Here is a 15318-nt window from a genome sequence, read left to right on the forward strand (position 1 = left end):
ATTTTTTTTTGACTCTTTTTACCCCTAATGGAAAAAATAATGGCATTGTGAATCTTCACACATTTTTGAAAATTTTGAAAACTTTAAGGACTTTTTCATGCCACTAAAAACTATGATGTTATGAAAAAGGTTATAGAGGCCCCACAAAGCATACTCATACATATTTGAATTTTTTATGTAGAAATATTATTAAACTTGTTTCAAATTATGTTTTTCCTTAAGAATTTATTATAGACATATAAAGAATTATCATGTCATTCAATTCTATCTCAATATAGGCTTAATAATTGAATTACAATATTATTCTGATAAAACTATTTATTATTTATTGATGTTATTTATCATTTGCTATTTTAATTTTTTATTCGTCCATTTAGTAATTTCTTTTTAATTTCCCCCTACAATCTTATGTCGTACATGCTGGCGAACATAAGTAATTTATGAAGATTTCACTTAAGTTTGGATTAAGTTTTAAATTAAGAAAATAAATATAAATAACTTATGTCATTGTTAAATACTTCAAAAATGTAAATTACAGTCCCTCCATATCAATAGAAAAAATGAATTCCGAAGTACAGTAGTTAATTATAATTTTACGTGCGCACACTATTAACATAAAATTTATTTACTATATTAAAGAGTAACAATAAAACCCTTATGGGTCGAGTGAGTGGATGTGGGTTTAAAGATATGAATTTATTTTATTTTGTTGCGTGGCCCATGTCTACCTGGAATAAAATAATTAATTAATATTGTCATGTTAGATTTTTTTGATGACATATGTAGTTGAGTGATTTTATGAGATAATAGGCCAAAATTGAGTGATTTTAATGATATGTAGAAAAATTCAATGATTTTACTACATAATTTCTCAAAGTTCAATGACCTTTTGGGATATTTACCCGCAAATGACCCGAGTTTTACTTTTTAACATTTCTCCTTCTCCTACACCTCCTTTCGTGCAAAAAACGTTCGATAGTCTCGTGATAATGTCCTGAAATTTTTCTTGTACCATTATTCAATTATAAAATCTAAAGAAAATGCATATCAGTGAATTTTACCCGGTCTTGTGTATAGCATTAATACATGTGCATCGAATACACGTGATAGTTTGGTTCGTTTGTCACCTATAATTGAAGAAAGGTTTAAAATCTTATAGAGAATAAAGAGAGATTGGACGATCTTCCTCTAAATAATGGTGCTTCTGATATAAAGATTGCATTTTTTGTTCTTAAAGGAGATCTGTTCAATTCCACATGCATGATAGCACTTCGCACAGATGAAAAATTGACTAAAATCAAGATATATGTACTACAAATTTTTACTAACTTCGTGAACATCGATCATACGCATATCATTGATCAGTTGTTGAAAAAGGGTTTTTACATATTTCAAGGTATCACTCATGGAGTTACACTGAAGATTTCTCACACAACTTACACACTACAATACTCTTTTCACGTACAACACTTAAAAGCTATACAAAATTGTACATGATAAATGTTTAACATCATGAGCGTCACAACTCAATGCGTGTGACTAAAGCGCCATCTCAAGGAATTGTGTCCGGATGTATCTCTTCTTCTTGGCGTGAATTATATTTATGAGCTAGCTTTAAGGGTTAGGTGAATCGTTGGAGTGGTGTAAATGCGGATGCCATCTGATCCAATATTGGATGATGTTAGTGTGTAGTGTTTCTTTTTTGTAAAAGAATGATGATCACAAAGGGAGTACTCCTTTGGGAGATGAAGGATTTGAAAATGGCATAGGTTTGGATCATGAATATTAGCATGGAGATGAGAAGGGACATCTATTATGAACTCTCCATTTTCATCTGTTATATTTTGGGCCCATGATGATCTCCTTACTTTCCCCGGCCCAATAGTTCCGCAAAACACCGCCATTGATGCACCTGTAGATAATATACACAAAATTAACTACAATATAAATATAAATGATAAATAGCTCTGCTACATTGATTATCAGTACTCAAATATAATATTCGTTCAAAATCTTTATGGTGAAGTTAATACTAGTATGTGTTTTTGGTTTTAACAAGTAGTACTATTGTTTTAAGTAGCATTTTATGTGATATCGTTTCCTTTAATTTCATTTAAAAAATTGATGCTATATTTTTATAATTAAAAATAATTTTACTTAATTTTAAACTTCTCATTGTACCGTTTTTGAAATAATGTATAGCCACGAAAATGTTAGTATAGTTTAGACTACAAATTTCCAAAATATTTCTTTTTTTAAACTATGTGTCCAATCTAATCCCACGACATAATTTGGAAAGGAGTGAGTACCATTAATACCATTGATGATGTTGGATTCTATAATAATTACCAAGAAGTTAGTACATGAGCAGTTATATAAGCAAGTTTGTCCTTAATTAATTCTTAACCTAAGACTAAGAGATCCCCAGATTCTTGGGTTTGTAAGTATTGCTTCGAATTAATATTGCGGCGAGTCACTAAGGAATATATAGATAGGCTTCTTTTTGTGAATTTTCTTGCTTTATACACAACTTTCGGCAAACAAATTAAGAAATCATAACAAGTTGGCTAAAAGGCGTCCGTTTCATCTCTTTTGAGCCGAGAGTCTCATCGGAAACAACTCTCTACCCCGGAAAGGTAGAAGTAAGATTTGTGTACATTCTACCCTTCCCAGACCCCAGTTGTGAAATTAAATTGGTATGTTGTTGTTAGCAAGCTGGCTAAAGGCTGATTAAGTGAGATAAAGGTGCTTTTCTTATTTGTATATGATTGTAATTAATTGCTATGAGGTGAAAAGAAAAAATAATTAGTAGAGGGTGAAGGGAAAAGTAGAAATCTAACCTGGAACTGGATGTGGTGTGTGATCACCACAAAGAAGAGTACCATGGAGGATAACAGTAGAAAGCTTTTCTTCTCCATAGCCAGCCATCTTTGCCAATTCTTCTCTGCTTGAAAGTTCTACTAACGGATTATTATTATCAATTGCCCAACTTACTGGCATAATAACAAACAAGGAGAATATGAATATTATCTTCACAATACTTCCTTGAAATAATTGAATCATCTTTAATTATGTATCTTTATCTTGCTGTGTTTTTGTTTCTAAAATATGATCAATATATATATATATATATATATATATATATATATATATATATATATATATATATATATATATGTATATATATGTGTGTGTGTGTGGAATGAAGAGAGAAGATAGCTACTATCTCCATTATATATAAAGTCCTTTGTATATATGGAAGGTTAACCGTCAGGTTGGTAGCCTAATCTTATCACCACCTATACAAGCAATATTGATTCTATAAGAGTTTATCGAGTCCGCGACTTTTGTAGGTTAAAAAAAAAAGTTGAACCAAAATAGCATAAAAAAAAAACACAGAACTAGGTTTCACGCACAAATTTCGTGCGTGAAAGGGGGCAACAAAAGTCGCCCCTGCCTTTGTTCTTTGGGCAATTTTTTTTAAAATTAACGTTTTTTCTGTACTTTGCTTGAAGATTAGTCATGTTTCAAAACGCCGGAATATCAATATTTTATATAGAACTTAATATCTTTTTTTGCATACAATAACGTCAGTTCATTACATCAGGTACACCTAAATGTTTGGATCGTCGTTTTAGGGGTTCTAAAGTGCCCCGAAGTAAGTTTTCTTTGTTTGGAAACTTGTTATCCTTAGGTTTAAGTGTCATATTTTATAGGGTTTTGATTAATTTAGGACATCGCACGAGTTATTATTAATCGATAATAAAGACTAAGATAACTAATTATCATTAAGAAAATAATAATAAAAAATATATATAATATTAACATAAAATGTACACTTTATTTACAAATACACAATCTCAGGTTCCACATCTGGGAGCCTTTAGAGTATAGCTAGGCCTAAGGCCAATCCCACCAGCCCCACCACCCTCACCATCATCTCTATCACCCTTCCTTCTCTTAATCTGTACATGCTCTATGGCATGATCATCCTTGCTTCCCTTCCTTCCCTCCTTTCGACCTGGACCCCGTGTTACACCTCAGAAATTTCTCCGTGAACGTACAATGAATAGACCAACGAAGCGTATGAGTGTACGATGTTTAACTGAGTAGGGAATGACGATTCATGAATTTTTGGAAATAAGAAAGTTGTAGAATTTCAATTCAGCCAGTGGTCGTAAAACAGAATACGGCCCGTAAAGTGATTTACGGACCGTATACTGCCATCGTCCTCCAACGTTCCAAAAATTTCAACTTTCTGTCCAAAGTTTAAATGGTAAAATACGACCCAGTTTACGGACCGTAAACTGAAATACGGCCCGTAAACTGTGGCCGTAAACCATCATGACCTCCAGCAAACCTTTCTATTTTTGATATGCTTAAATACGACCACGTTATACGGCCCGTAAACTAGTATACGGTCCGTAAACTGTGGTTTACGACCATTGTACACCCCGACGACTGTTCATTAAAAATCAGATTTTGTGATTATTATAAGTGACTTTCTCATTCATTTTCATTCATATTTCATCTAAAACCTTCAAGAACCCTCTAGAACTTATCCAAACATTTCATCCACAAAATTTAAGAGAATCAAAGGAAGATCAGGATCAACAACACCAAATCCATGAAACAAAGTGTGTGAAACTCAAGTGAAGTTCATCCAAACCAAGAAATTTCAAGGAAGGAAAAAATAGGGTTTTGAGGAAGGAGGAAGAACTCCACTCTAGGCTTGTTCCATCACCATCTAAGGTAAGTTTTATGCCTTTAGCATGTTGTTTAAGGTATTGGAAAGCTAAGATGCTTGAATTGTAGAAAGACATGGAAAATGGTCATAAAATGTGAATAGTGCCATAGTTGAATGATAGTTGGATTGAATATGAATGTTGATGAGTTGGGAGTATAAATATGTTATAAATGACGTGTAGACCATAAAATAGGTGTGATGTATGAGAAAATGTGATGGTGAGCTAAAACCCGTAAATATGGAGAAATTGGAGAAAAATGGTGGAATGTGGTAAATGTAGATAAATGACGATTGTTGATACGATATTGTGAGTGTTGTTGTGAATGTTTGGTAGTTGAAATGAAACATGGGAAAAGTAGTAGAAACAAAGGAAATGCTGCCCAATTTTCCCTAGAGAATAGTCACGCGTTCTTATAGTCGATTAACTGACGTTGATACGAATTCTCTTGAAGGTAAAGAAGCGAATATTGAAGAGGAACGATCAAGCGGTAGAATAGCTAAAGGAACAGGTATGTAAGGCTTATCTTTTCTTTCAAAAGGCATGAATCCTTTAAGTCTCATATAATCCTTCTGCAAAACGAAGCCTATGAGCTCTTCAATATATCGAATTACATACGAATATGATGGTGATGATAATGAGCTAGAGTATAGCGATTCAAGAGATTGTGGCATGATGTTCCTATAAGGCCAGTGATGTTATCTTTGTTAACACTCGCCTTATGCTCTATTTCCTTCAAGGCGAGGCACGATACTCATACACGTTCATAATATACGCGGGGGCTCTCGACCTTATGTCACCCCGACATTATTATAGATTGTCCATAAGCCTTAATGCATGTCCTATGACCAATGTTCCGCAAAGTTATGAGTCTATGTTCATAGACGATTTCATATGAGATAAAGGTAAGAGATATGTTATATAAACGATAGTGGTAATGTTTAGCTTAAGCCTAAAGATTATAAAGACTATCATACGATAATTATACGAAATTCATGCTACGAATACGATGTGACTTTCGTAGATTGTCTTTAAATTTAAATGGGTGCATCAATGAAAGGTTACAATAAGTTTATGAGATGTATACGATGACAATGATGATGAAGAGATATATTGATCCTTGTGTGATGCATGTGACATGGTCGAGCCACTATGTGGCCGAATATGGAAGATATGTATGTGATACTGTCGAGCCACTACGTGGCCGAATACGGATACTGTCGAGCCACTACGTGGCCGAATACGGATACTGTCGAGCCACCATGTGGCCGAATACGGATATTGTCGATCCCTAAGTGGCCGAATACGGATAACGTTTTATGTGTATAAGTAGATACAGTATTATGATGATGAATTATATGACGTGATGATGTATACGCTATGATGATTCATGTACGACGATTATGTATATGTGATATATGTATGAAATGCATTCATCCTTAAAGGTCGCGCAGGTTTTTCTTTCACCTCATGACTTGTGATTCTCTATCATGTTTATTTCACTTATGCCTTACATACTCAGTACAATATTCGTACTGACGTCTGTTTTCTTTGGACGTTGTGTTCATGCCCACAGGTAGACAGGGAGACGGTGCAGACCTATAGGAGCTATCAGCAGATTTTCAAGAACACTCTATTATTCCGGAGGTGCTAATCGGGTTTATACTTTTGTGTATATATATGTATATGTATTTTGGGCACGACGGGGTCTTGTCCCGTCCATATGTCTAGCACTCTAGTAGAGGCTCGTAGATACGTATGTGTGGGTTATATGGTCTCACAAGGTCACTACTGTATATACATAGATATGTGTACATTATCTTTTGATAGCAAATGGCTTATGTATATAAAAATATTTATGTTCTGCAATGAAAATGATTTTCTTATGATTATGAGTTTATGAACGAAAAAAAAGAGGTTTAATGAGTATGATGAGTAGTAGAACGAGCGGTACCCGGTGGTCAGCCCCGGGTACCCGCCACGACCCCTAGCTGGGTCGTGACAGAAGTGGTATCAGAGCAATTCGTCCTAGGAAGTGTCTACGAGCCGTGTCTAGTAGAGTCTTGTTTATGGTGTGTTGCGCGCCACATCGATAAACAAGAGGCTACAGGGCATTTAGGAAAATGACCATCTTTCTTCTTATGAGATCGTGCGATAGAGCCGTGTATAAGATTTTATCTTCCCTAACAGTGTGTTGTAATTTCAGAATGCCGCCAAAGGAAAAAATCTATGGCCGCCCAGAAGGGCAAGCCTACAACAAAGAGGCGGGTAGAAAGAGAGCCTCCGATGAATATAGAGGAAGGCGAATCACACAACGAGGCCTTGTCACATACTTCGTCTACCCCGCCCGATGTGGGAGAGCAAGGAGGAGCCCCAGCTCCAATTCCTCCACCGGTTGCTTTGAGTCAACAAGTGACCGAGGCTATACACCTATTGACACAGCTAGTTACCGCCCAGGCATAGCTACAGGGTTCGGGTTCAAGTGACAGGGCCGTTAGTACTAGAGCCCGCGATTTTATGACTTTAAATCCTCCGGAGTTCTTTGGGTCAAAGCCGGACGAAGACCCGCAAGGCTTTATTGATGAGATGTTGAGGACATTGAAAATTATCCATGCCTCCGAGACTGAATCCGTGGAGTTATCATCTTATAGACTCCGGGACGTGGCAGTCTTATGGTATAATAATTGAGTATTATCAAGAGGAGAGAATGCGCCTCCTCCGGTTTGACAAGAATTTGTAGATGCCTTCATCCGCCACTACTTGCCACCCGAGGTCCGCCGAGCTAGAGCGGATAGGTTCTTAAATCTGAAATAAGGAAATATGAGTGCTCGGGAGTATAGCCTTCAATTCAATTCATTGGCTAGATATGCCCCGACTATGGTGTCCGATATGGGAGATAGAGTGCATAGGTTTGTGAGTGGCCTAGCGCCCCATTTGTTCAAAGATTGCTTAACGACTTCATTACAAGACGAGATGGATATCTCCCGCATTCAAGCCCACGCTCAAAATCTCGAAGAGCAACGACATTCGCAAAGGGGCGAGCGTGATATGGATCAGGGGCCAAGTAAGAGGGCCAGATCCATAGGTGCTGATAGCGACCATAGAAGGGGATCGAGGCAGACGTATTCTAGGCACTCAGGTCAGTCGGTGACTAGTATACCTCCACGAGTTGCAGACCAGGGGTCCGACTTCTCTAGTCATCCCGGACCGGATCAGAGTTTCATCGAGTCGGGCTCTCGGTATAGGAGTGATTCAGGCCAGAGGAGATCATCTATACCACAATGTACCAGTGCGGTAAGCTACATTGGGGACCATGCCGATTGGGCTCGGATGTTTGTTATGTTTGCGGCCAGTCGGGTCACATTATAAGAGAGTGCCCGTTTCGAGGCGGTAGGCACGCGGTTCAGCCCGCAGGATCAGCGGCTGGTTCTTCTTCGGTGAGCCCGGGAGGGCAGACTTCCCCGGTTCCGGCAGGGCGAGGTAGATGCAGAGGGGGAGCAACTACTTCAGGTGCCACCCAGCCTCGTATATATGCTTTAGCTGAGCGACAGGATCCAGAGTCATTTCCCGATGCCGTCACAGCTATATCCGTACCTTTGATAATGTGTGAAAGGAGAAATTAATATTTATCATATTAAACAAGTATGAAATGAGAGGTTTTATGCTATGTAGCGACGGTAATCGGTAAAGTACGATATGTGGTATTAATAGTTTATATATATATATATATATATATATATATATATTCTTGAGGATAGTATTGATCCGCCACTGGTAATCTATATGAAATACCTTTAGAAATACTACCGATAAGACTTAAAGGGGATTGTGAGGACGATGCTACACAAGCTTTAAGGAAGTAGGGTGTGAAGGGTAGAACCTCTAAGATAGCAGTTGCTAAAGAATAGAGAAAAGATAGGGTCAGTTAGAAAAAGTAAGAGAGTGACATGCGCTACCGAGTGAGTTAGTTATTAATGAAAGCTTCCTTATCGTGCAGACTGTATTGTCAATATATATATGTTCTATGAAGATGTGAGTGTAAGGAAAATATCCGAGACATGCGTTATAGCACTTTAGAAGTTACCATTACAGGATTATTGAGTTAGTAGTACGAGGCTGCATAATCAATAAAGGACATGAGAGATGTCCTAGAAGAATTTACTGTATGATGAAAAGGGAATGGGAAAGATGTGAGTTAATAACCAAGCTTGAAAAAGGTATGTACGTTTTCGTTTCATGCTTTTGGGTCGTGTGTAGCCATAGATATGTTGCTATTATGTTGTGGCCCTATGAGGCAATGATATTATGGGTTGTTGTGACAGGGTGGTAGTACCATATTACAAGGGAAACTCTGGCGGATTTTTCGTAGAATCCCCGCTGACTTAACATTCGAGGACGAATGTTCCAAAAGGGGGGGGGGGGGGGGGGGGGAAGAATGTTACACCTCGGAAATTTCTCCGTGAACGTACAATGAATAGACCAACGAAGCGTATGAGTGTACAATGTTTTACTGGGTAGGGAATGACGATTCATGAATTTTTGGAAATAAGAAAGTTGTAGAATTTCAATTCAGCCAGTGGTTGTAAAACAGAATACGGCCCGTAAAGTGATTTACGGACCGTATACTGCCATCGTCCTGCAACGTTCCAAAAATTTCAACTTTCTGTCCAAAGTTTAAATGGTAAAATACGACCTAGTTTACGGACCGTAAACTGAAATACGGCCTGTAAACTGTGGTCGTAAACCATCATGACCTCCAGCAAACCTTTCTGTTTTTGATATGCTTAAATACGACCACGTTATACGGCCCGTAAACTAGTATACGGTCCGTAAACTGTGGTTTACGACCACTGTACACCCCGATGACTGTTCATTAAAAATCAGATTTTATGATTATTATAAGTGACTTTCTCATTCATTTTCATTCATATTTCATCTAAAACCTTCAAGAACCCTCTAGAATTTATCCAAACATTTCATCCACAAAATTTAAGAGAATCAAAGGAAGATCAAGATCAATAACACCAAATCCATGAAACAAAGTGTGTGAAACTCAAGTGAAGTTCATCCAAACCAAGAAATTCCAAGGAAGGAAAAAATAGGGTTTTGAGGAAGGAGGAAGAACTCCACTCTAGGCTTGTTCCACCACCATCTAAGGTAAGTTTTATGACTTTAGCATGTTGTTTAAAGTATTGGAAAGCTAATATTCTTGAATTGTAGAAAGACATGGAAAATGGTCATAAAATGTGAATAGTGTCATAGTTGAATGATAGTTGGATTGAATATGAATGTTGATGAGTTGGGAGTATAAATATGTTATAAATGACGTGTAGACCATAAAATAGGTGTGATGTATGAGAAAATGTGATGGTGAGCTAAAACCCGTAAATGTGGAGAAATTGGAGAAAAATGGTGGAATGTGGTAAATGTAGATAAATGACGATTGTTGATACGATATTGTGAGTGTTGTTGTGAATGTTTGGTAGTTGAAATGAAACATGGGAAAAGTAGTAGAAACAAAGGAAATGCTGCTCAATTTTCCCTAGAGAATAGTCACACGTTCTTATAGTTGATTAACTGACGTTGATGCGAATTCTCTTGAAGGTAAAGACGCGAATATTGAAGAGGAACGATCAAGCGGTAGAATAGCTAAAGGAAAAGGTATGTAAGGCTTATCTTTTCTTTCAAAAGGCATGAATCCTTTAAGTCTCATATAATCCTTCTGCAAAACGAAGCCTATGAGCTCTTCAATATATTGAATTACATACGAATATGATGGTGATGATAATGAGCTAGAGTATAGCGATTCAAGAGATTGTGGCATGATGTTCCTATAAGGCTAGTGATTTTATCTTTGTTAACACTCGCCTTATGCTCTATTTCCTTCAAGGCGAGGCACGATACTCATACACGTTCATAATATACGCGGGGGATCTCGACCTTATGTCACCCCGACATTGTTATAGATTGTCCATAAGCCTTAATGCATGTCCTATGACCAATGTTCCGCAAAGTTATGAGTCTATGTTCATAAAGGATTTCATATGAGATAAAGGTAAGAGATATGCTATATAAACGATAGTGGTAATGTTTAGCTTAAGCCTAAAGATTATAAAGACTATCATACGATAATTATACGAAATTCATACTACGAATACGATGTGACTTTCGTAGATTGTCTTTAAATTTAAATGGGTGCATCAATGAAAGCTTACGATAAGTTTATGAGATGTATACGATGACAATAATGATGATGAGATATACTGATCCTTGTGTGATGCATGTGCCATGGTCGAGCCACTATGTGGCCGAATATGAAAGATATGTATGTGATACTGTCGAGCCATTACGTGGCCGAATACGGATACTGTCGAGCCACCATGTGGCCGAATACGGATATTGTCGAGCCCTAAGTGGCCGAATACGGATAACGTTTTATGTGTATGAGTAGATACGGTATTATGATGATGAATTATATGACGTGATGATGTATACGCTATGGTGATTCATGTACGACGATTATGTATATGTGATATATGTATGAAATGCATTCATCCTTAAAGGTCGCGCAGGTTTTTCCTTCACCTAATGACTTGTGATTCTCTATCATGTTTATTTCATTCATGCCTTACATACTCAGTACAATATTCGTACTGACGTCCGTTTCTTTGGACGCTGTGTTCATGCCCACAGGTAGACTGGAAGACGGCGCAGACCTATAGAAGCTATCAGCAGATTTTCTGGAGCACTCCATTATTCCGGAGGTGCTAATCGGGTTTATACTTTTGTGTATATATATGTATATGTATTTTGGGCACGACGGGGTCTTGTCCCGTCCATATGTCTAGCACTCTAGTAGAGGCTCGTAGATACGTATGTGTGGGTTATATGGTCTCACAAGGTCACTACTGTATATACGTAGATATGTATATAAAAGGGCTTATGTATATAAAAGTATTTATGTTCTGCAATGAAAATGATTTTCTTATGATTATGAGTTTATGAACGAAAAAAAAGAGGTTTAATGAGTATAATGAGTAGTAGAACGAGCGGTGCTCGGTGGTCGGCCCCGGGTACCCGTCACGGCCCCTAGCTGGGTCGTGACACCCCGGTTCATAACATGCTTCCTATGGGAGATGACGGTGGGTGGTGGGAATGGGACAACAACATCAGGAGTCTCGTCAATCTCATCAGGAGACCCGTCCACAGGCGCAGAAGAATGAACCTAAAATAACATATAAACAATTTAGTTTAGATTTATTCTAAACTAAACATGAAATAAACAATTAATAAATAAATTATTTTATTGTAAAAATCAAACTTATGTGTCGACGGCCTCCTGAGATGCCTGGTGAGAGGGTTCCTGAGCTGGCTCCTCAACGGTCTCCTGAGCGGGCCCCGGAGCTGTAGCTGGAGTCGGAGATGGGTCTACATGCGCAGAAGAATGAACCGGAAATAACATATAAACAATTTAGCTTAGATTTATTCTGAACTAAACATTAAATAAACAATTAATTAATAAATTATTTTATTTTATTGTAAAAATAAAACCTGTGTGTCGACGGCCTCCTGAGATGCCTGGTGAGAGGGCTCTTGAGTTGGCCCCGGAGCAGGAGATGCAGATAGTGCCGGAGCTGCAAAAGGTGTCATATCAAACACGAAGTCCTCGAACATAGCGTCGTCGAAGTTCAGATGTAAGCCACCCTGTAGATCACGAACCGACCGATTACCCTGTGGATCCCGAACTGGTGGATGTGGAAATGAAGGCCAGGGAACATAATTTGAAAAAGGGCCTGGCGTATATAGAGGTGTCTGTTAAGTCAACGACCGGGAAGAAGAAGTTGATGGGATATCTGTAGTCGACGGTCGGTAAGAACTTGGCGAGATCTCTGAAGCCGACGGAGCCTCATCACCTCTGCCAGCCCTACCATCTCTGCGACGGCCACCAGCTCCTCAACGACCATGACCACCTGCTGCCCAAGGTGGGGCATCGGGAACATGCTCACCGAGACGCTCAAAATCATGTGCATGTCGCATACCAGTCTCGGCAAGCTCAATCATCAGTGCTGCATACTCCACAGTCTCGGGGGCCTCCGTTCAGGTAGTGCTCTCATAGCCGTCTGAACGGTCCGTACCTGCATATGTTTGCAAATATTAACAATTGAATAAATTTGTAAAGTAGTACATAAGACGATGGATTGAGATTAAGACTAATAAAACTTACCAGCACCTCATACGCTCCTGCAAGAGCTACATATCCTAGGCCATCTAGACGACGCCTAGAGGGGTTGCCAATAATGATGCGAGTGATCCGCATGTACCACTCCATGTACACATGGATCAGAGTGTCATGTCCGACCACCGCTAGACTCGTTATCCTCGCATCCCAACTCTGGACCCGCTGCTGCATATGGAGCCGCCATGCATCATCGACGCCCGCACGCTCGTCCCCTACATAGTGGTCGTGCGCCCAATCCGTAGCCGCGAGTATATTCTATACATACCCAAACTGTCGTAACACGCGATCGGGCGTGTGGTACTCAACGATATCCATATGTATCAATGGACACTGTGACATCCACAAGTGCTGACCAGCCCTACAAAATGCCGGCAACTCATCCAAAATATGATCATACGGCGTCCATACAAAAGCCTATAAAAATAATTGAACTAGTTAACAATAAAAGATTAAAATAGTAGCTATATGGTCTAGCGCGTGGATCCAAAATATGAACATACCGTCTGTGCCGTCATGCGGTCTAGCTGATCCCTAAACGGGAGAAGGCTGTGGTGCGTCTCCGCACGTCGGCGTACGCCTCGCGACCATCTCTGTGCCTATGGCATCAGCACAACAAGATAGTCAGCGGGAGGGTGAGCTGGTATGGGCTGAAAAGGTCTCGACCTAGTCCATACCCATATCTGATATAGTCATTTAAAAAATATTTTATCAGTCGTCGTTTTAAAAAAAATATTTTGTGTTTAATTACGTACACTTAAATATATTACCTGAAGGAGTGAGCAAAATGCAGGGACCTCTACCCTCGTGCCCATAGAACATCGGCAGAATCCTCAATACATGTAGCCCAGCACAGTAGTGCCCCAACTATAACATCCTAACTCGGCGAGATCGTCGATATACTGAAGATACCTGAAACTCATATGCGAACCCGAAGTGTTCGGGAACAGGATGGCCCCGAATATGATGAGTAGGTATAGACGCGCACGTCGGTCAACATCATCCTGAGGCGTGTCCTCTCCAATCGGATGTTGCATGTCTGTGAGGCGCAAGTGAGCATAAAAGGCCGACAACAAAAGCCGACTCTGCCCCAAAAAATATCAGCTGGAGCCTCGAAACCGGTGAGCCTAGTCAACTCATCCTGGTAAGGCGGCAGCACATGAGGCTCCTCAATATACAATAGGCGTCCATCAACCTGTAGCCCATAAATGACCTCCACATCCTGAAGGGTAATGGTAGCCTCACCGGTGCGGAGATGAAATGTATGCGACTCCGGTCGCCACCTCTCAATCAAGGCCGTCACTAGCGACCTATCGTGCTGTACCCGACCAACTTCGACGCACCGGTAGATATCGCCCCGACGCAGTATATTCAGGACACGAGGATGTGGGGGCGAGCAGCTAAGATCTCCCATGCTGAGTCCCCTATCCGGGTACGGACCTGAGCCTCAGGCTGTAGGTCGGATGTCCATATATGCTGTGACCTATGATCGGGCTGAAGATATAGTAACTCTCGGTCAAAGGGCCCCGGATCAAGAGGGTGGTAATCCATATGTTTTACGCATTTTAAATCAATCATTAACGAGTAGTATTAGGTATGTAATCTTTTATCAAAAATTATATTAAGGTTTGTGGTGACCCATCTGTTTTACGCATTTTAAATCAATCATTAGCAAGTAGTATTAGCTATGTAATCTTTTATCGAAAATTATATTAAGGGTTTTCAATCCTAAACTACGGGTTATCAATCCTAAACTAAGGGTTTTCAATCCTAAAATATAAAGATTAATAATTAATAAGTCAAAAATTAACAATTAGCTAGCAAAGAATTATCATAAACAATTAATAAATAAACAATTAACTAACTAATCAAACAATTAATAAATTATTATCATTTATTTAATAAATGAACAATTAACTAACTAATCAAACAATTAACAAATTATTAACAAATAAAGAATTGGCTTAACAAAAACTTAATAAATAGTTAGCTAATCTAACAATTAACAAATACTTAAGTCGCTAATCTAACAATTAACAAATACTAAATAAACAATTAATAAATCATTAACTAATTAACAACAAATAAACAAATTTAAAAAAGGGGCAGTCCTAATCTGCCCCAAAATCGCAAAAAAAAAATGCGCAAAACTTTTTTTCTTTTCGAAATCCGCAACGACTACACAATGATCATGCTTAGGGTAATAATATATTTAACAATGTAATAGAAAATTCATAGTGAAATACCTAGATTGAAGCTTTTTTTGAGTTTTCCAAATGAGTTCTACGCCGCTTTATTCCGAAATCCAACCTGAGAAACTTGTTCTTGCACTTCAAT

General features: G+C 38.6%; 1 protein-coding gene across 1 annotated transcript; it reads right to left on the reverse strand.

The window, feature by feature from the left end:
• Positions 1–1329: 1329 nt before the first annotated feature.
• LOC132614586 (uncharacterized) lies at positions 1330–3122 on the reverse strand. The gene is made up of 2 exons (XM_060329068.1): positions 2841–3122; positions 1330–1912 (listed from the first exon to the last, which is right to left on the reverse strand). The coding sequence occupies exons 1-2, from the start codon at positions 3061–3063 to the stop codon at positions 1602–1604; spliced, it is 534 nt and encodes a 177-aa protein (XP_060185051.1). The 5' UTR covers positions 3064–3122; the 3' UTR covers positions 1330–1601.
• Between the last annotated feature and the right edge of the window lie 12196 nt (positions 3123–15318).

This window comes from Lycium barbarum, chromosome 10 (genome assembly GCF_019175385.1).
Source record: "Lycium barbarum isolate Lr01 chromosome 10, ASM1917538v2, whole genome shotgun sequence".
Lineage (NCBI taxonomy): Eukaryota > Viridiplantae > Streptophyta > Magnoliopsida > Solanales > Solanaceae > Lycium > Lycium barbarum.

Coding starts and splice junctions, on each gene's coding strand:
- LOC132614586 (XM_060329068.1), bottom strand. CDS start 3,063: ATGATTCAATTATTTCAAGGAAGTATTGTGAAGATAATATTCATATTC. Junction 1,913..2,840: donor CACACCACATCCAGTTCCAG/GTTAGATTTCTA, acceptor TATTATCTACAG/GTGCATCAATGGCGGTGTTT.